Here is a 20,234-nt window from a genome sequence, read left to right on the forward strand (position 1 = left end):
CCTTTAGCTTTCTTTAATATGAATTTTCTCTACAAAAAACAACGAGAATGATTTAAAAACTGGCAGTCAGTCTGAGACAATCAGACTACAACTTTTGCTCCTTGCTCATTTCTGCATACCTCAGTGCTGGTATCTCCCTTACTGGACCCTTGTAAGTGCTCAGGCACAGAGAGATCATTTACTAGCAAGTCTTGCCTGGGTACCCTCAGCCTTTTGCTACAACAGATTCTGATTATTTTTTTGATTCCTAAATTATTTCATGATCTTGGAATCCACCAAACAAGCACTTAAGAAAGCTAAGACCTACTTTGCAGCTTCCCTGAGATCAGTTACATTTCTTGTTTTCCCTCTTCCATCTTTGAACGTAGTCTGATTTGCCACAGTTAGCACACCATTCTTCGTGGAGAAGTCTGGGAAGCATCTCTTAAGAACTATTTAAAATATCAAAAAAAAGTATGCATGTTACATTTCACAACAAGCTCCACTTCTATCACCCATCTTTAGTGAAATATTAAAATCATTTCAGATCCACAGTCAATTGTCTTTCAACTGCTTACCTAACGATATGCTAACTTTGACAAATTTTGGAAGTGCCATTATATTCAAGATTATGATTTTTATGGTCTGGGGCTTTTTGTCCAAGCTACAGGCATGGTGGAATCCTAACTTTCAACTGGAGATTCCAGGTGCTACCGAGTAACAACACTAGTATCTGTAGCAGTTTAAGAACTCATAATAAATGCAGAAGTTACTCTCTATCAGTATTGCAGCAGCTTACAAAAACTGCAGCTTCTCAAATATGTCATTTCATTGTAATAATCAAACCAGCCCCGAGGGACAGACTCAACATGACTGGTCACGAATGGTATTAGCACACAAAACAATACATAACAGCAAGTGTCAGTTCCTCATGTGTCAGACGAGCTCCAGTACCAGCCACTATCACTAGATATACTTGGAGAGGAGCAATGGAGAAAAGACTATTGGTTAGACAGAGGGAGGAGGAGATTACAAAAGAGAGAGACAAGGAGAGATGTTTACATACTTATTTATGTTGCCCTGCTCTTTGCTGCAAAAAGTCCTGGTTTTCATTCCAAAGGGAAGACCAGGTTAGTCCTCCTACACAGCTGTACTTTATATAACAATTCTGTGCTCTCCTTAGCAGGTTCTAATCAATGCCAATGTTCAATATTCAGTCGAGAATATCTACCCCACCAATTATTCTGAGGAAATAATTAACATGTTTATTTTCCTCCGCCTGTAATCTTGGTCCCTTGCTGTAGTTTAAAATAAGATTCTTTGCAAACTGTTTTCTGTCTTGGGTCAGTACATGAGTTTTCATATAAATCGCTGATTTTTTTTTTAATTTAATCCGTATTTTCTCTTTTTAATAACCTTTTCCTGATTTACATGATGTCTATTTTAAAGCATTGGCTCTGAGACCTGTGGTTATCTACTCAGAAACACCTGATGACCACTGTGACAAAAACATTTTTTGGCCCCTTAACTCCTCTGTATGCCCTGCACAGCCAGCACTGCAACGGGGAAGTGAGCTGTCTCATGACTGGGCTCAAGTATCATCTGAACTTAAACAGCTGGCCATATGATCCTTCCTACGTTTGTGGCATTTTCTTGATGCCAATGGGTTGCTTGCTCACATTTTTTGGAAGGTATAATTTGAGCTGTAAAGCTTTTGTTATCAGTGATGATTCAAAAGCAAGAAAAAGCTCAGCTTGACCTGATCACACACTAAATGTTCATGGATGGTAGTTAGAAAAAATAGTAATAAATCTTTATACTTTCAAACTGATTAAAATTGAATGGACATCACTGTCAAACGACAGACAGCATTTAGTGACCTTGCCACAAAGCACTTTTCAGACTGGAGTTGTGCTTTAATGTGAATGTTTATAATCTGCTAAGATGTGTGTAAGAAGTAGAACCACTCACAAGGCCTGCTTGGAATGATCATCGAAGGACAATCTTCATCACGTAGGACTTGAGCAACAGACTAAAAAGGGGAAAAACAGGAACGCTGAATACATAGTAGAATAACTACGTGTTTCTCGTTTCTCACCCAGTCTGAGAAAATGCCCCAAACTGGGCTTTGTAGCTTCCTCCCCAAACTTGACTGGTGGAGCTGCAAGGTACATTCATGGTGTAAGTAAGAATCCAAATTGTCATTGTGATTTGGGAAAAGACTATTTTTTCTTTTTCTAGTGACAAAAACCAAAAGACCTGTTCACTTTAGATCAGCATCTAAGCCAGAAGTGACTAGGCAATTGTTCCTTGGCCTCCCCTTTGCCTTTTCTCTTAGAGTGAGAATTTGACACAATAAATATAGCTGAATTGCAAGGTGTTTTAAAGATGGGAGAACACAGTACATTTAAGTGCAAAATCAGTTCCATGAAGGATAGATTAGTTTTTCTAGCTAAAATTATTAAGTAGCTATAGATGACTCAGGAGCCCCAAGAACTGCTTTCAGATACTCGGCTATACTGCTGTAGAGCACCTCAGTACTAAAGGATACTGCTTGCCACAGTACTGCAACCCCATGGGTAGCTGCAGATACTCTTTGAAGCAAACAGTAATCATCTAAGGACTGGGGGATTTGGTGCGCATACAAGATCTTCAACCCTGATTAAATCACTGGCAAACCATCTATATGGGACAACTCCTTATATAGTGAAATCAGAGTAATTCCAAGCTTTGATGTAGCTCAGTAAAACCATGGATATTACATATTGCTTGAAGAAAAAACGTATTTCATTCCCTACTGACACATACACACCTTGCGAGGATTGTTAAAACCAGGTTTGCAGAACTGCTTGAAGTAATTCCACTGATCTGGTTTATATCTGTAGGAAGCTTGAACATCAATGTAGGTTGCAAACCTGTCTGGGCACTTTGAGACACAAAGCTGCAAGAAAAAGAAAAAAAAAAAAAAGAGTGAAGATACACTGGGGGTAGGGAAGGATAAGGAAAGTCAGTGCAATTAAAAAGCAAGAAAAAGGCCACCTATAAAAGTGCACTGGTTTATGGAATTGCCTTCAGTAATATTTACTGCAACATTTAGAAAGGGACATATGTTTTCCTTTTGACTCCCTAGATCAGGGGTCCTCAAACTACCCGCGGGCCCGATACGGCCCCTCAGGGTCCTCAGTCCGGCCCCCAGTATTTACAGACACCCCCGCCAGGGGTTGGGGGGGGAAACCAAGCAGCCACAGATGACCTCCTGCCACTTCATCTGCGCACAGGCCCCCTGTTTAAAAAGTTTGAGGACCCCTGCTCTAGATGAATACTTCTAAAATTCTTTGATAGAATACACTTTCAAAGTCCCTCCTTGTATCTGGCATATCAAGCCATTCTCTGTTTCCTCTTAGGTTCTACATATCCTGGCAGATAAGCAGAGCTTTTAGTCTGTTAAAAAAAAAAAATTTTTTTTTTTTTTTTTGGAACACCAGGAAAAAATCTGTCAGGTCCCCCTCTACTTCCATCAGCAGCAGTGTATATGAGCATGATGCAGTAGCTACTTCCACAGGATACATGTAACTTCTTTCTGTTACATTTATAAGGAGAGCTTTATTAAAAAAAAAAAAAAAAGTATCATGCAGCTAAAATTGTTCCATATTTCTACACAGCCTCTTCAGTCAAATAGACCTCCACAGAGATTGTTCAAGTCAAGTTAGGTGTAGATCACTCAAAGGTGACTTTGTAGTACTGGTTAATGATGAATCTCCCCTAGTTACAAAGCAAGAGGGCTGCATGTGCCAGGAACGAAATTCATGCCACTCAAGGTAGAGCCATTAAAAGCTAGATTTATGTGAGAAATCAAATGAGGACTGGGGTTTGATAAATGCATCCACTTGGAAGTTAAGATTTGGATTTATGTAACGGAGAAGCAGCTGCCCCAATACACAGACTGTGAAGGCTCTGCTGGTCACTGGAATCATGCAAGTGTACATCCATTCTGACTCCTCAGCGCTCCCGAACACTATGAGGTAGTTTGAAGTCCATCTTTTTAGCAAGTTTCAGCCTTTCCTAGAAGGCTGTTCTCTGTTTCCAAAGCTGTGCTACCCAAACACCCTTTGCAAAGCTCTGCTATCCCAGGGAGACATCACGCACAGAACTGTATTTTACCTCAAGGGCATTTCACCATATACGATCCACCTAAAGGAATCTGCAAAAAGATCTTGTACTAATCCTTAGAACAGGGCAGATGCTCCAAGAGGGTCTTTCTACAGTACTACATCCTACGGACTACCCAATGGCCAAAAAACAAAACACAAGAGTTTTTCCTTGCTGGGACAACAATTGCCTAACAAGTGTACACTTTACTATAACCTCAGTTTCCCATCTATGGAACAGGCACTGAAACGTGCTGTCTGTGGAACCCACAGTCTTACTCAAGAACAAAAGCTCTTCCTGTGCTGGTTCTTGGGTTTTTCTCTTCTGTCATTTGATAGGAACGGGACAGGAATGAAAGACCTTGCCTGTGGTTCAAAAGAGGAATTATCAAACAAACGTTTCTTCAACATTTGCACAAAAGACCAGAGAATTCACCATCTGCAGCACCAAGCAGCACTGACAAACATTCTCTGTTTTGGAGATATCGTATGTTTTAAAATAAACAGAACAACTACTCTGCTCCACCAAACTCTCCTTCAACAAGTATTTCACCTTACTTGATTCGTGACCACTGCCAACTTGACCACAGCACCAGCCAAATCCCACACAACGACCTCAGTGTTTCTGAACAGGCTGAATTGTTCCAGCAACAGAGTCTAAAGACTGCAGGGCAACAGTGTCAGTGTCTGCATGTGGACAGATGGGCGTTTCTGAAGCAGATTTGCTGCTGATACAGAAAGTTTCCATTCTGACAGCAACTGGTCAGCGTTAAGAGGGTTCTTGTTCTTCCTGGCTGGAGATTTCCATCTCTTCAGCTGTGTCAAATAGTCCATACAGTCACACTAACTGACAGGCCAGAAACATCTATCAAGAACAGGGATCAGGAGTAAGGGCAGGCAGGAATGGGAAACATTTTAAAATGATAGTCAAATAAATAGACAATTAACATTTGCAATCAGTAAACTGGTTACCATATAACAACCCTCATCCAAATTAATACTGGACTTCACTGAATGTTTACCAAGATGGCTGTGACCATACTCTGCCACCTGCAGTTTAATTACACAGTACTATTACTTTGGCAGCAAAGTTGCATCACAGCAGCCTTGCACCTAATTCCTCTGACCTACCCTATGCCATAAGTTGTCACATAAGATGAGCTGACATAACTGGTGGTGCAGTTGTTCATCATCCAGGTCAGTAAAATGGTCTCATGTAAAGAAACATCAGGAGCATAATTCTAACCCTCAGTGACTGTGTTTATTTCACAGCCTCACAAGAAGCCGCAGCATGGCTAATGAAGTACAAATCGTGGCATAAGGCAAGAACAAGCTTTCAAAATCTTCACTTTTGAAAGTGCCATAGGCCCTAACCACACCCAGATACTCCTGTCACTGGGGACAGGCACATTTTCTTGAACATAACTAGTTCAGAAAACCCTGGACATCAATCAAAATTATTTTCTACACACACTGATTACTACTGGATAGCTGCCTGTGACGAAATCATAAGCTGCAAATTGCTGTATTTAACTAAACAGACTTTTTTTTGTCAACTCTTATCCAAAATACACAACCTTGCACACTTCTATTTATTTTTGCTGACCATCACATGCCTCAGAGACTGTGTGCAACACACCATCTATAAAACAATCATATTCTATTCTGAAGGATACGAACATCAATTTTTAAATCCAAACAAACGTATGTCTAGTTTTTAAGCACCACGACTAAGAGGCAGGGAAAGTATTTTATCTCTGTATTTCACTCACCTGTGTTGTAGGGCACTGTAGGTTTATTAACACTATGGGGCTGGCACATTTCAGAATGTTAAAGTAAAACAAAACGGTCTTGTTCCTATGGAAGTGGATATAAGATAATTGATGTTATAAATGTGGTTGCTTGTTATAGCATACATTTGTATTTAATTTCTATTACTGTGAATGGCCACATTGCAAACACAAGACAAAAAACCAAACCCCAAGCAGAACCTGAACGTTCCATGCCGAGACATTTCTGAAACCACAAGTATTTGTTCTAAAGAACGCTAGTTTTGAAAAGTTTTTTCTACAGCAAGATTTTAAGCTGAAACCACCCTAGGCACTGTTACAGCTCTCTGTAGTCCTGGCTCTGAGAAGTGAGGTCTGTAAAATACCTCTGCAAAAATACTGTGGTCCCTTTGCTTACAATGAACACACTGTGAATGTACTGCATGCACAATCACTATCAGCAAATGCTACACTGTAAAAGCTGCCTATTTTTTGTTGATCAGAAGGTGGCACCAAAATCAATCAAAAGCTTTTTATGGTTGGAAATCGAAAGCAGCTGGCCAGGAAACAGAATCATACTAGCACCTGCTAGTAATGCTGATAAACATCCTTTGATATAAATAAGGGACAGTCTGATGGGTTTGCACCCCAGAATCCACACACTTGAGGGCTTGTGGAACTTTGGGACTGTGAGGTAGCTCTCATATCAGTTTGCATTTGTTGAAAACACATTATTCCACGATCTCTGGATGTAAATACCTGGGTTTTGAAGACAGCAAAATATGCTGTTAATCTTTGCTATGTCAGAAAATTGTCAGACCGCTCTAGTGAAGGTGGTATGGCAGTAGTCCTGCCCTTTTTACACCAGACTAGTCAGCTAGCCATGCCAGGACTATACAGTGTCCCCAGAAGCAATACTGATGCGTATGCCCCGCTATGGTCTATGACATGCAAGAGAAGGCAGGGACTGGCGTTTGAGCTAGGGCTGACCCCACTGTGGGAACGCAGCACAGAGGGAGCTCTGCCTTGGGGGCATGTTAACAATGAAGCATGCTTGGGCTAACAAGGCTGCCCTCTTCTACCTGTGGACTTGGCACAAGTCCTGCTCCCACATCTTTCCATTGTATCCCCCAGTCCAGGATGTATGCTCAGATCTTCCACCAGCACATGGTTCCCACCAGTTGCTGAATATGGCTGTGCCTTCAAAGCTGTTACATAGCATTAATGCACATTCAAGCTCCCTTTAAAACTGGGATTCGCTCAACGGCCTGACATTTTATGAGGTTAAATGGTTTTCACTGAGCTACGTTCTACTACGCACTGTTTAACAAACCATGCATCCTGGCAAAACCAATTCACTATCGTTAGTTATTATTCCTTCAAAGTAACAGAATAAGATTTTGGACTGAAATGTCATCATTCTTCAATAGTTTCTTGACAGTATTTATAATCTGTGAGCTGCTTAAAATTAAATTAATTGAATCTTTTTTTTTTCCTTATGTCTTAGCCCACTTGCTGATATTGACAGCAAAAAAGAAAGTCCAAACACATACATAAGAAAACAGCCACTGAAAGTCTGGTTTGTATTTTTTATAATGAAATGGTATTGTATTCCATGGCTACTCTGCTCTGTAGAAGGCAAAACAAGCTTAAAGATTACATGGAGATTAATGGATGGATTACACGGAGACACAAAGAGGCCTAAGAGAGACTCACATGACAACACACAGTAGAATTAACATGACTGCATGGAATTCATTGGAGTTTAAATGGGTTTTAACATGGGCTGTGAGTGTTGGCTTGGTTTGTAGCTACTCTTTTCTATTCCTCAGTGAGACTGCTGGGAATGCTTGTTCCAAGCAAAAGATTCAAGATGCAGAGATCACGATCGCTTTCCCAGGAAAGTCTCAGAATAAGCCCTTGGGGACTTTGGACCTGGGTTATGCCTTTCACACTGCTTACTTTCAGGGCATCTGAAAAATCTGGCAACGGTATCAACAAAGTCCTGACAGCACATCCCACACCTCCACTTTTAAAGGGACTTGTTCAGAGGGTCCTCCCAGGCCACTGCCACAAACACTCCTGCTTTTTTAGCAGGTTGTATTATGTGTCTTTTGGCTTATACTTTTATAAAAAACTCCTCAATGTAGCAAATAAATGCCAAAATGCAGCCTCAGAAGCTGTATTACTCTCCAGCAATCATATATATGGAGGGACATTTGTGAATACTGGAAATCACACTGTAAGAAATAACTCAAGGGAAGGCTTGAGTAACAAAGATAAAGAGGGGGTGGGGGTAGATAGTAAGAATTAGAGGGAAGCATCTGGCTACATCCTGCACGGTGCACGGACGCTCTGCGTCTGAGACTCCCAAGCCCATTTGTCCACTACTTCCTACAGACCAGAAGGAGGATAAGGACAAAATGGGGGGTGGGGGGAGCAGAAAGCAGAAGCAGGGAAGAGGTGCAGTGAGGGGAATATGCACAACACTATGACTTTTTGTCCTAGTTTTTCTCCTTCAGGAAGCTGGACCCAACAAGTGCTGTGAAGAACCTTAGCCAGGGGGTGGAACAGGTCTTACGCTATCCAGCCTGTTTCCTCCATAAAATATTTGAGAGGACATAAAGTCCTAGCTCTACCTCTGTTCCACTCCCTGTCTCCTGCTCCTCCCCTTCTGAACTACCCCTTGGACAGTGGATTCAGATTGTTTCCCAGAAAACTAAATGGGAAAAGAAATAAGCAGCAAAGAGCTGTTATCAAACAGTAGCTTCTGTGTTGCTTCCTGCATAGCATTCAGCTTCTTGACAGTGAGAAGGGCATAAAGGGTGACTTTTTAAAAGGGAGAAGGTGAGGGGGAAAATCGAACTATTCTTTTGAATTCTAGTTCATAAAGCTGTTTCTCTTCTTTCAGGGAAAACATTGACGCGACATCTTTCTTTCCTGAGCAGCTATTTTCATGTGTAAGTATTCTGTTGATATAAACTAATTAACTCTCACAATTTGAAATATAAACCCCCCTGGGAAACAGAGACAAGTATATAGAGCCATTTGGCTGATAGCCCCAGGGAAGGTATGGTTACATCTGCCTGTCTCCCAGATGACTCAGTCTGCTCTCTACCAGCAATGGATAAGCACCAGAAAAAAACAAGAGCTTTTCCTTATGATCTTTTTTGTGACTTGGCGCATGCTGAGAAAAACTGAGAACCAGGTTACACTGCTTTAGAACTACTCTTATCCCAAGGTGGACAGACGAATTAGTAAGTTATTAACTATCCAAACTGTGCCAGTTAGAAGCTGTGCCAGCTAGTCACTTTCCATGCAATTAGTGATGCAATCTTTAAGTTATATTGATACTTTACCAAAATTATTCTCTGAATGATGAAAACAACTTCACTGTAGTAATAATTTGGGTCTAGATTTGCACTGAGCAACTAATCTATTTCTGAACTTTACTTGGAATAAATACAGTGTCACTGTCTCTTCAACTTCCCACAAGAATCCCCACCAGGCAGAGAGATTTGAAAACTCCCATCTTATTCACAGTGCATGAGTAATAAAGGTATGGAAGTGGATTTAGTACTCACTCATTGAGGGTGTCTTTCTGACCACAAAACTGTCCATAGCTGTCAGTTGGATAAATTACTTTCCTGGGGTCGCCGTGCACCCAAGCTGCAAACATACACAGTTCTTTTAACATTTTAGTCAAGTGTACACAGTTAATAGTTGAACTGCCCTAGTATGAAAATGTATCACCTCTAATGTACCATTTCAATCTTTGTTGATTACCACTGAATAGTATTGATTTGTAGATCTCCTAACGAAAAACTAAAATATAAACCAAACAAAACTGAACTAAGATACGGATGAATCAGTAAGAAAGCAAACCAGTTCACTTTTTGCCTCAAGGCATATATATCTAGGTTGTATCCACAATATGATGTAGCGGACATAAAAGTAACAGTTATTAAAAGCGGAAAGAAGAGGAGGTAACTACGTAGACAAATTTAAGCCTTCACAGAGAACTACAAGGGCATTGAAATTACTGGGATTACCTGGGTGTGTGACAGAAAGGCACAGGGTGTGCCTGAATCCAAACGGACTCCCCGTTTGCACTAAGAATGGAGGCGAACTCTTTACTTTGTAAATGGAGACATTTCCTGATCTCTCGCTTGGCAATCGCCCCAATTTTCAGTTACTAGGTCTGCACCTGGCAACCTATGTATTATTTGCTAGCGTGAGCCCCAGTACTGAATGGGAAGAGAGGTTTATGCTGAACTTTTCTTCACTTCAAAGCAGGATTTCTTCTCCAAGCCATTTTCACCTGCACCATTATTTCCCTTTAAGGATCAAGTACAGCTATCACTGTAGGTATTGCTATGTCTACGTTGCACTGTGCAGACCTGACTAAGCCTCCTTTATGACTAGCCAATGACTAGCCTTTGAACCAATCTGACTACTAACTGCTTCTTTGACCCTAGATAATGGAAATTTCATTTATTTTTAATATCGCCTGAAAGTAAGATACAATACCAGAATATCACTACCCTGACACCCTAAAATCAGGTTGCTAGAGAACTGTTAGAAAAGAACATTTAACTTCTCTCAAACACTTCCCTATACTTGTATTATGTAGGGAAGATTGCAGGTATTGAAAAGATTTTAGACCCAACCTTCCTCCTCTTGCATGATATACTGAATGCTGGGAGCCCGCTTTGCATACACTTTGGGCTTTGATCTATGCAAACCACCTTGAGCTTGCTTCTTTGCAATTACCCCATTTTCTCTCAACTCTGTGACATTATATTTAGTCATCTGTGAAACTGTCATTTTCCTCAAGGTCACTTTGGTAAGAATAGCAGTGCTTAACAATAACGGTCTGTGCAGTAGAGACCGAACCTATGTAAGATCTCAGAGCAGCAGACTGTAAATCTGTTGAAATGTTCGGAACAGATGCACGACATATCTTCAATGACTTGCAAATAGTTAGAGAACCTGTAATGCTGCCTTTCACCTGGAATGGCTTTAGACTACCAAAATGAATCTGCTGGCTCTTTTTAACCTAATATTAGTTTTTCTGTGTTTTGGAGTTTTTAAATTAACCTGCTGCTTGGTACCAATTTCTGAACATTCAGATTAACTGCATTTCAGATTAATTGTGGTGTGCTGATGCTCAGAGAAAGCTAAAGAGCTTCACCAGTGTCAAAACCCATTTACTTTTTCATTTCTTAGCCCCTACTTACCTATTTCAGTAGCATTATTTACAGGAACATTTAGGAGGCATCAGCTCTCTCTTAGCAAGTCCTATGGCTGGTTGACGAGTCATACGTGTACATGGCATTAGAAAGCAGAGAGCTGTCTGGTGATTGCAATGAGGCTGCACGTTATGCCATGTACACTTTCTTCCACCATGACTCTGACAAGCGGGAGTTTTTTCTGCTACTTTAGTATGATCTCACTTGCCACACAAGTGAAAGCCTGGTCCCAAATAAATCAGCTGCCTATACAGACCTGAAAGACCTGACTTGTATGTTAGATGACTCTAACACATCAGTGTTTTCCCAGCCCCAAATTAGTTTTTCTAAATTACTTTAGCACATTATTAAAGGGACTAATTTTTCACATTTGGCTGTATTTTTTCTTTACCACCAGCAAAACAGGAAGCAGTAGAGATAACCCCCACCATGCCAGATTCAAAGTACAGACGAGAATTTAGTAGCTAGACTTGTATCTGCTTCATATAGATAATTTGGAAGGAGTTGCTACTGCCAACAATATCCCTTTCCTAAGTAGCGTATTAAACCTGGAATTGCTTTTCACTCCTCAGACAAACTTGGGAGAAAGGAGATAAACACTGCAACATAATGTTGGTTCGGGGTTTTTTTTGCCATCTCGGTCTTATTATGGCTCTTTCCTTAAGGAGGGCCCATGTGACCCAGGCTTACTTCCTTCAGCCTGTTTGGGTGGACTAACAGAGCAAACAAGAATAAAACCCAGCTCCGTCAAATGGGCAGAGCAGTGTATTCTCCTCACATTCTTTTTAGTTCTAACACAAAGTCTGCTGAAATATTTCAAAAGGCTCCCGTGGTTTAACTGGGTTTGCATCAATCCTTGGCCTCAATTTTAATCATTCATCTTCTGCAGTGTGTTTCTCGATTATTTAGTAGAAATTAGCAGAATATAAACAATGGACCACACTGCTCATTTCTGAATAAAATTTCTGTTCAGATTGTACCTGTTTTGCCATTATCAAATTGCCTAAGACTACTCCTGCTTGGCAATAGTTGTCCTGTGCGCCTAAGGCTTCAGTCATATTTTTAATAAAACAGTATTAATAAGAAGCTGCTTTTAAAAAAATAGATTTAGCACACTTTGTGAAATTCTATCACTGAGATCAGCTGTTGGGTGGATGGAGGAACGTGCCTCACAGCTAAATTCCACAGTGAAACAAAAATAATTTGGTCTGATTTACAGCATACACATTTAGCATTTAACTAGCTCTGCAGCAGAAAGAGAAGGGAAATGACCAACAGAAGAGAAAATACTCAGCTTCTTTCATCACCTGTGCCAGGGCTAACGATCAAGATTAAGGAACTTAATCCTCTGTCACCTTCTTCGAAAGCTTAGAGCAATGCAGTGAAAGAATCCATTAGATAAATACACAATTTTTCTGGCCTAGTCAGTGAAGAGTAAGTACCTACCGCAACACCACTGACCGAGGGAAGAAAGTTATTGCAAGAACTAGACGGAGAGAGTAGCACCATGTTTTGCATGTTCTGCTGCACTATTGGTGACTCACTATCAAGCACGAAATGAAAAGCAATCCAGTCACCTACAATTTTTATTCCAGCATGTTCTGATGCTCATAAGGCTACAGTCTGAGTGCTGGCACAAACATCTGGGCTAAAAAAGAAAATTAAAGAACAGCTGAACCACACTACGCTTGACAGCCTTCAGAGCAGCAACGTAACATCCCTATGACACTGGTATGGCATTTTCGGGAGGCCTGCAGTTACGCCACCCCTTTTACTGATGTGCAGCCAACACGCATGGACAGTATCAAAAATAGCGAATGTCTGTCACTAATTGTCTGTCAGATGCACTCCTTTTTTTCTACGGTCTATGGGCTATGTCAGTGGTTGTAAAGGCTGGAAAGCTCCCTGTCAAGGAGAAAATGTGATTAAAACAATGGCATCCTGTGATACTTAAAGATGAACAGCCAATCTGCTTATACTGTCTCATTCCCCCTACTGTGTATTTTTCAAAGTCCTTCATATAATTATTTTGCTTCCCTTAAAGGTATGATTCTAATGTTTTAATGTATGGTGAAACTGACCTGCCAAATTGTTCTTACGGCTTTTTAACACAATCAATTTACTAATGTATTGAAACAGGTAATAGAACAGATGACACAGAATTTGTAAATTCCTGTGGATAACACTGGTATTGTGTTAAGTGTCCCTTGGAGCAATACAACAAGAGTTATTACTTGTGAGACTCTTTTTCCAGAATAATTTATTTGCTGCCTTTCATGTGAACTTTTCTGAATTAAAATAATCTTAAATTAAGAAATTGAATATCTGTAAGGTATCGCCTGGGTAAGCCAAGTGTCTCTGAAATAAACATGCAGAGTTAAGTCAGTTTCATAGGAAGTAAAACTACACAGAATGTTAAATTAGCACTGTTAGTTCACCTGTAAAGTTAAAAGCATGATAAGAAAGTAAATAATAGAACAACTACTTCTATTCAATGCAGTCACTCAGCAGCAGCCACCGCTGAAGCAGAACTAAGAAAGGCTAGTATCAAACATAATTGAGTTTCATCTTTCAAGGAGAATTGATTACCTTCTACTCAGACTACATTTCAACCCCCCTGAAACATAAAAACATTCTACTTCACCGGCACATATATAGCTGAAGTCTGTGTGAGCCATACTTACAATACTGAGGGCAAAATCTGACTTAGATTTTAAGTCATAGCAGTTGTATGATGAACCTGCATTTATTGCTTATTTCTCAAGCCAAATCAAACAGGGAACCAAAGTGGTATTCACACATATTCAAGAAATTGTGGCAATCTATCTTTTTTCTACAATAAACCATAAAGCATAATTCATGACTAAGGATTGATTTATAATCTATTTTTTCATAATGTGAACTTCTTTGACTCCCATGCGTTTTGTACAGGGCTGGCCTCTGGAACTGTACCAAAGCTGATCTCATCTTTTACTTACAAATAAATCAAGAGTAAAAAGAATAGCTGAAGTATAGTACAAAGGAAGATGAAAAGCAGGGTCCACATGGATATAGATTTGGAGCTGAACTAAATGTTTCTGGGTTGAAAATTCAGATCTCTGTAAGAAAGGCAGAAAAGGTCACCAGCTACAAATTTGGTATCTAGTTCCAGGAATACGTTCTATTCTAGCCAGTACTTGATAAGGTTTGCAAGAGAAGGCTGTTGAGACTCCTTTTGTCCAGTAGGAAACTACTGCATGTGTAGAGCAGGGAATATGATCGATTCAGTGTCTCACATCACAGTAACTGCATTGTCTGAGATTACAGTCATGAAGAAGCGAGGAACTGGCCAGTCTGCTTCTGCTACTATCCACTTCTGCAACATCTATCATATGGGATTCTTTGGAAAATGCACATACAAAGTTGACATAGAGTTCTAGCCAAAAAAATAAAGATTTATGTAGTGCCGGAAAAGAGCGCCAAAATCTGGCAGCACAAGAATACTGTACAGCTAGAAACTTCCAGAGCTCTCCTTTCCCTCTGTCCAGGTAGCAGCACTTCAGAATACTGCTTGTCTGCACAAGGGCAGGTCATCAGTCACCAGAGCATTTGTACGCTCAGGAAAACAACTCCTCTGATCTGAGTCCGGCTTCTTCAGTTCTGGCTTTGCATTTGAGCAGTGACAGGAGAGCAGAACATCAATGAAGAGGAGGACAGACATTAGAGGGATGTCCTTCAGACATGGCATACTCACAGAACCAAGTGGAAGGCACAGCAGGTCTGCAACAGCTGCTGTGCACAGTCCAGCAGCCACTGTTGCTTCTTAGGACTAAAAATTCACCTATTTTTCTTCAGGCTATTCCAAAGCAGGTTTAATAAGCAGAGAAATATACTGCACGTATATTGTGGTAAGTCCCTCTCCAATCTCCTGTAACTGGGAGTCATGACTATTTCTGCTCCAAGTACTTTCACAAGTCAAATAAACAGCAGTGTCAATCTGGAATTAAACAAAGTGGGAACAATTCAATTAGGCCACAAGGGCAAGAACATGCTTCATTCCACAGCAAAGGAAAGGGCCCATAGGATCCAAACAGTAGCCAGAACTGTGATGCATTTTGCATATACAGAATCCAGTAGTGGCTACAAAACAAAGAGATCTTGGACTTGTCTCCACACAGATGCCACTGATGTTAACTTAAGCATCACAATCATAGACACTGACTTGTGAAAAAAACTGTCAAAGGACTGCACTTTAAGTCAGTCTGAAGCTGACTGCACAATCATGCCATGCAGTACAGTTAGGGACCTTCCTCCTGGATCCAATCCCAAAGAGAATCCTCTACTGCTAGAAGTATGGTATAAAATCAAGTACAGCTTGATAGCTTCTGAATTCACTTTTTGCTCTGCCCACTTTTCTTACATTTATAGATCTGAAGTTATCATTCACTTTTGGGAAACAGAGGCTCAAAGACATTAAACAAGAAAAAACCAAAGTGGTTTTGAAAATAAGTAATTTCTTCCACCTGCAAGCATCATTATCCACCTGTTACCCTGGTGTTTGCTTCCTAGTGCAGGCTTCACACTTCCTTGCAAGGGTCCTCCATGCCCCTCTCACTTGCTGGTATATACCATTTGCTTCCTCACTTCTCTGTCTTCCTGAAGACATAATGGTTGATGATGAAGCAGTAAGTGCAGGTGAATAAGAGAAAGAAAAAATACACACAAGAGTATTCCTGGTGCTTGAGAGAGAGAACCAATTTTTCAGAATTTGTTCAGTGCTCAGCTACTACTGGCAAAGTCAGAGGAGACAGTTCAGCATTGTATTGGAGGATGTTATGTGACTGTACAATTTAGTGGGAGGGTACAGTATTCTCTCAGTTATTGGAATCACCTATATTAAAGAGTCTTGCTTACAGTCACCTTTTCACACTATAGAAGATAGCTTTTCACAGAACGGTTGGGTTGGAAGGGACCTCTGGAGGTCATCTGCTCAGGCTGGGTCACCTAGAACAGGTTTCTCAGGACCACATCCAGACAGCTTTTGAATATCCCCAAGGATGGAGATTGCACAACCTTTTCTCTATACAGAACAGAAAATGATATTACATAATTATGAAGAAAACTAATGGCTTTTTTTTTTTTTTTTTTTTTTGGCAAAAGATTTTTTGGCCAAAACAATCTTTTAAAGCAAATTGAAAAAGCTCAGACACATGTGCAGAGACACAGTAAGTACACTTTTACAGCACCATTTGTCCTTTTACACACAGGCAATCATACAATACTCTCACACAAACAAAATAAAATAGCTATTATTAATGATTATCCTGATGCACAAACAACTCTGTATCCCACAATGAATAAAGTCATTTCTCTTACTTCTCCTTACTGCTCACATCGGTTCTTTCAGTAATATTTTACAGAACCAAAAGCCTTCCAAAACAAGTGATTATCTCTAACTTTTGCTGTTGGTTTAATGACAAATGACAGTGAATTTTTCCACTATAGTTACTTTATGATAGCAAAATTATCAAACCATATATTTTCACTTGAACACGATTTCGAGTTTTTCATCAGTAAATGTGGTTTTGAACTTCTCCCTAATTACAACAGACACTGAATGTTAAGTCATTATTTGCTTCTAGGCAATGCACTGCTTATTGACTGGAAACCTTTACGCAGATATAAACAAAATTCAGTTAAAAATTCTAACATTCACAAAGTTGCTTCCCCTGTGTATGAGAACACACTATATACCTGCGTTTACTTACCCACAATTCCCAATGCAATGTAACCCAGAATGACGACTATGAAGATCACACAGCAAATAACGTCTGTACAGTGCCTAGGGACAGAAATTAACACTTTTTAAAAACAAGATGTCTAATATGACCCTTTGAAAACACCAAGTGTCATAGAGTATTTTAACATGTGAATAAGATGTCTGCAGCTGCGCCTAGTAGAAGCGTTATTCACAAAATCATGTTTGAGGTGTAAGGCCCTGCTTTCACAGCAAATAAATGCATATGCCTTTTGTGTTGTAGACAGCAATTAAAAAAACTTAAGGAACAGATTTAAATATCCTTTAAACAAATAATACCTCACAACACTGAATCCATGAGATCACTTACAGTATAAGCTACTACAGGGCACCTGCGGTAGCGTGTCCCCCAATATATATATACATGGCATCATGTATTTCAAACAACGTGATGAAAGAAAGATTCAGCACAACTTACCTGTATTATAAACAGCTTATGAATGGAAAATTAACAGCCTGAAATTAAAAAAAGCCTATATGCAACTCCCCTGATCTCCGCACAAAATTCTGACTCAGCTGCTTGACCTCATTTAACACAAACAAAACGTGCTCTACGGAGAAGACAAAAGAATCCCCAAGGTAAGAGCCACACTTTCTTTTACAGACAAGCAATCAAAGAACAGCATTCCTCAGTCTGAAAACTGCGAGTAAACCGTGAGTATTCAGTTGAATTACTGTCTTCTACTTGTTGGTCTGCATATTAAGTTCATGCAGGCAGAAGAGTGGAGATGTGGATCTTATTTTTCTGCAGCGTCTGACCTTGATCAGAGCAGTTTCGGGAGTGTAATTAATGTGAAGCACGACACTCCCAAGCGAGCAGGTCAGCACACATGTGCGGAGACCACCAGGGCCCAGCAGGGGGGTAGCAGTTCTCTCCTTCACAAGCCCTTGTTTCTGAAGATGCGTGGAAGTAAAACAGTTCCGTCTGCAGGCCTCGCTGGTGAAGAAACAGCTGCAGCTAGTGGTCTCGACAGGGTTTAATTAACATAGGAGCGAATACTCATAAAGGGGCATGTTGCCTGCGGCCTCTTTATCGGAAGGATGCCTGCGGCTGCTGCTCACCGCATCCCACGACAGGCAGCTCGGGCAGGGGGGCTGTGCAGCCTGAAGATGCCCGGGCTGCAACCGCCCTGTCAGGGCAGGGCTGGTGCCCGCAGCGCCCATGGTGCCACACCAGGCCGTCCCCACAGCTGTGCCACACACCGCTGCCGTCTGACCTGAGCCGGGTCCCGTCCCGCTCTGCCCTTACAGGCAAGCGGGAAACCCAACGCACGTCGCACGCTGAAGTCAAGGATACCTTTGTACAACAAGCGTGGTGCATCCCTGCCCACACGGCCGTGCGTGGAGCCACGTGGATGCGAGCTGAATCTCGCCAGTGACAGAAACCTTAGATCCCAAACCCCAGCTGGCACACAGCCATTTTTAGCATCCACCATTCCCTCCATTGTCCACTCTATGTCTCCTCTTAGAGAGCCACTGTTCTTTAGCAAGAAGGAGATAAAGATGGCAGAGCTTTTAAAAAGTTTCAGAACCTGAAAAGCATTCCCAGGTATAGAAAAGGAATGCAAAATCCTGTATGCTTCTCTATACCCAGTTTTAGCATCCCATGGAAATAAATTTTTAGTGAGGCCAAGGTGGTCCAGGATTCAAGGTCAATACGACAGTAACCCAAGAAAGGGCAAGCAGAAGAGGTAATGCTGAAACAACGCTGCTCATTTTCACAGCCTCTGTTCAGCAGCAATTCTGACACTGCTCAGGCTTGGCTCTCACCCCATCAGAGCCATTTTTAAGAGGTACGATATTTAATTCAAGATGTCTCAGGAGAAATATGGCACCATAAATACTTTAATTACAACTCCTGTAGTCCCAAAACCTCTTCCAGTTCAATCCTCACAGGTCTCATTTTATGATACCTAAATGCAATCAAAGATTACATCCCTTTGTGGTAAAGATTCCTTTCAAAGTTTTGCAGAGCCACCGTGAACAAGTACCAACAAACGCTTTACCAGAATGCAGGATTTTCTGTTCTTTGTAATACACAAACTTCTGCACAGTTACCTAGTAGAATTCACTGTTGCCAACTATTGTTATACAACTAATTTAAAAATATACAGGAAGCACATAAATCCTATTCTGGATAGCCTCAGAAAATTTTGAAACAGTTTATACAGACTAATTGTTGTTCATTCAAAATAAAGGCTTGTTTTACTAGATACTACGGGTCAAATCCTGGCTCTATTTAACATCATTGCTAGCTCAAGTAGCTCACTTCCAGTGAGATCATAACATTACCTCATAAATACAAGGCTCCACATGGAGAGGGGAAAAAAAAAAAAAAAAGAAGTAAAACATCTTAAATGAATAAATTAAAATAACTCTGTAAAGACACAAGGTTGTACTGTGAAGATTCTGGGAGTTTCCAAAGTTGCAGGAACTGAAGCAATGAGAATTGCTTCTTCCTTAACAGGAGATACTGGAAGCCTATGCTTACTACTGAAACTTACTCAGAAATTATCCAGCCGTGCTTTGACCGAACACAGATTTGATACAAATTTTTTCAAACTAAGAAGGTGATCTGTTATGGCAAACCTGCTTCTTCAGTTTGTTGCAGGCTAATGAGGCAGAGCAAAATCATTCAGGAGACTGAACTGTTAAACTGAACCCTAAGGAAGATGGATTAATGGAAATATGATTATAAGAACTGAGAACACCATTTATCATACAGGCTCTATAATCTTTCTTATAGATAGTGCTATCGTACTTTTATATAATAATTATTTGTAGATATGCAAAAATTAATGAGAAAAAATACTTTACATTTCCTACAGTACGTATGACCAAAAAATAAAAAATGCCTTTGCTAATAGCCAGTATTAGAAATGTCGATGTTTTTTGGTACTTTTTAGATATCCAAGTTCCTTAATCTGAACCAAGACGTTTCCACAAAGATAAATTTCTGATAAAACCCTCAGATTCCTCATTTTCAGGTGACATAATAGAAGACCTTCATTTGCTTAAGTGCACATTTCAGGCTGCCACATCACATTTTACTGCTTACTGCTGTCATTCAGCCTAATTTATGGAGCTTGATTTGCTTTCCACCATCTCAGAAACGTACTTGCTTCTTGGCTTCTCTTGCGGTGTTACATGTGGTGTAGCAAGCAAAGAGTATTTTGTGCAAGTGTAATGGCAACCTAGCAAATAAAGAATGCAAGGATAAAATCACCACACAGAATATTAGTGCATAAAAGCCATTTATTCACTGACAGTTCATGCACTTAACCGTTAA

At 40.4% G+C, this 20,234-nt stretch overlaps 1 protein-coding gene across 2 annotated transcripts in view; it reads right to left on the reverse strand.

The window, feature by feature from the left end:
- The window catches only part of SLC44A5 (solute carrier family 44 member 5), a 94,735-nt gene that overhangs the window by 23,830 nt on the left and 50,671 nt on the right, over positions 1–20,234 (reverse strand). For both annotated transcript variants that reach the window (XM_040610794.1, XM_040610795.1), the window contains exons 3-8: positions 16,896–16,969; positions 9,481–9,565; positions 5,900–5,984; positions 2,792–2,920; positions 1,951–2,011; positions 308–431 (exon numbers count right to left, since the gene is read on the reverse strand). In XM_040610794.1, the coding sequence (XP_040466728.1) occupies positions 308–431; positions 1,951–2,011; positions 2,792–2,920; positions 5,900–5,984; positions 9,481–9,565; positions 16,896–16,969 (558 nt within the window). The remainder of the gene's footprint in view (positions 1–307; positions 432–1,950; positions 2,012–2,791; positions 2,921–5,899; positions 5,985–9,480; positions 9,566–16,895; positions 16,970–20,234) is intronic.

The sequence above is a fragment of the Falco naumanni genome, chromosome 11 (assembly GCF_017639655.2).
Source record: "Falco naumanni isolate bFalNau1 chromosome 11, bFalNau1.pat, whole genome shotgun sequence".
Classification (NCBI taxonomy): Eukaryota; Metazoa; Chordata; class Aves; order Falconiformes; family Falconidae; genus Falco; species Falco naumanni.